General features: G+C 49.1%; 1 protein-coding gene across 1 annotated transcript in view; it reads left to right on the top strand.

Annotated features, from left to right (window-relative positions):
* Nucleotides 1-1,370, top strand: part of RHPN2 (rhophilin Rho GTPase binding protein 2) — a 49,703-nt gene that overhangs the window by 38,011 nt on the left and 10,322 nt on the right. The window contains exon 8 of the mRNA XM_018570744.1: nt 246-412. Within this exon, the coding sequence (XP_018426246.1) occupies nt 246-412 (167 nt within the window). The remainder of the gene's footprint in view (nt 1-245; nt 413-1,370) is intronic.

Genomic DNA, 1,370 nt, shown 5'->3' with positions numbered 1-1,370 from the left:
CCACCATTCCGTCCACCACCGCCACCATTCCGTCCACCACCGCCACCATTCCGTCCACCATTCCGTCCACCACCGCCACCATTCCGTCCACCACCGCCACCATTCCGTCCGCCACCATTGCGTCCGCCACCATTCCGTCCGCCACCGCCACCATTGCGTCCGCCACCATTCCGTCCGCCACCATCCCACCCACCATTCCCAAGAAGAGACTGATCCCATTGTGCCTTCATCTTCTGTCATTTCAGGTATGACTCCTTCACTGGTGTTCCGGTCACTCAGCCCAACATCTCTCTAGAGAAAGCCAGCATTCTCTTCAACATTGGTGCCCTCTACACCCAGATCGGGGCCCGATGCAACAGGCAGACGAAGAGCGGCCTGCAGGAATCGGTCACCATGTTCCAGAAAGCTGCAGGTAACAGGATGGGCATCAAGGAGAGGCCAAATGTACTTTTGACTTTACTAGCAGTCAGGATGATGTGAAAGAGGAATGGTGATGGAGTGTTACTGCCCAGCGTGGTTCTACCTGAGGAACATTGTGTAACGAGTCCAATATATGGCCAATGGTTTATGGACACCTGACCATCATAGCTCTATGAGCTTGTTGGGTGTCCAATTCCAAAACCGTGGTCATTTAATATGGAGCTGGCCTCCCTTTGTGGCTATAACACCCTCCATTCTTCTCGGAAAGGCTTCCCATAAGATTTTGGAGGGTGTCTGTGGGAATTTGTCCCATGTGTGAGGTCAGGTACTGATGTTGGATGAGAAGACCTGCCTCACCATGAGTGTTCCAATTCATCTCAAATGTGTTCAGTAGGGTTGAGGTCAGGTCACTTGGGTTCCTCCACACCAAACTGGTCACACCATGTCTGTATGGAGCTGGCTTTGTACACAGGGGACAGTCATGGTGGATCAGAAAAGGTTCTTCACTAAACTGTAACCACAAGGCCGAAAGAGCACAGGGGTCTACAATGTCTTTGTATGATGGAGTATTAACAATATCTTCACTGGTGACACCTGAACTCAATTATTTGGACGGATTTCTACATACAGTTGGCCATATAGTGGGTGTGATGATCAGGTGCTCACAATGGCCCCTATATTAAGGACCATTGATCCATAGTAAGGACCATGTGATGTTAGGGTTGCTGGTTGGCTTCCTTGGAGGGAAGTGACAAGCCTTTCTAACAGTCAGAGGAAATCACCATCTTTGATGATCCTTTACTTAGAAAAGAATTCCAAAGTTTTTCTTTTCCTCTCTCCTTTCCTTTCCTTTTTCCGTTGTTCTTTCCATTGCTCTTTTTTTCCTTTCCTTTCCTCCTTTCCTCTTTCCTTCTCTCTCTCTCTCTCTCTCTCTCTCTCTCTCTCTCTCT

This window comes from Nanorana parkeri, unplaced genomic scaffold, assembly GCF_000935625.1.
Source record: "Nanorana parkeri isolate BGI_ZX_2015 unplaced genomic scaffold, ASM93562v1 scaffold1590, whole genome shotgun sequence".
Classification (NCBI taxonomy): Eukaryota; Metazoa; Chordata; class Amphibia; order Anura; family Dicroglossidae; genus Nanorana; species Nanorana parkeri.
Note: the sequence above shows the minus strand (reverse complement) of the source record. Positions and strands in the feature narration are given on the sequence as shown.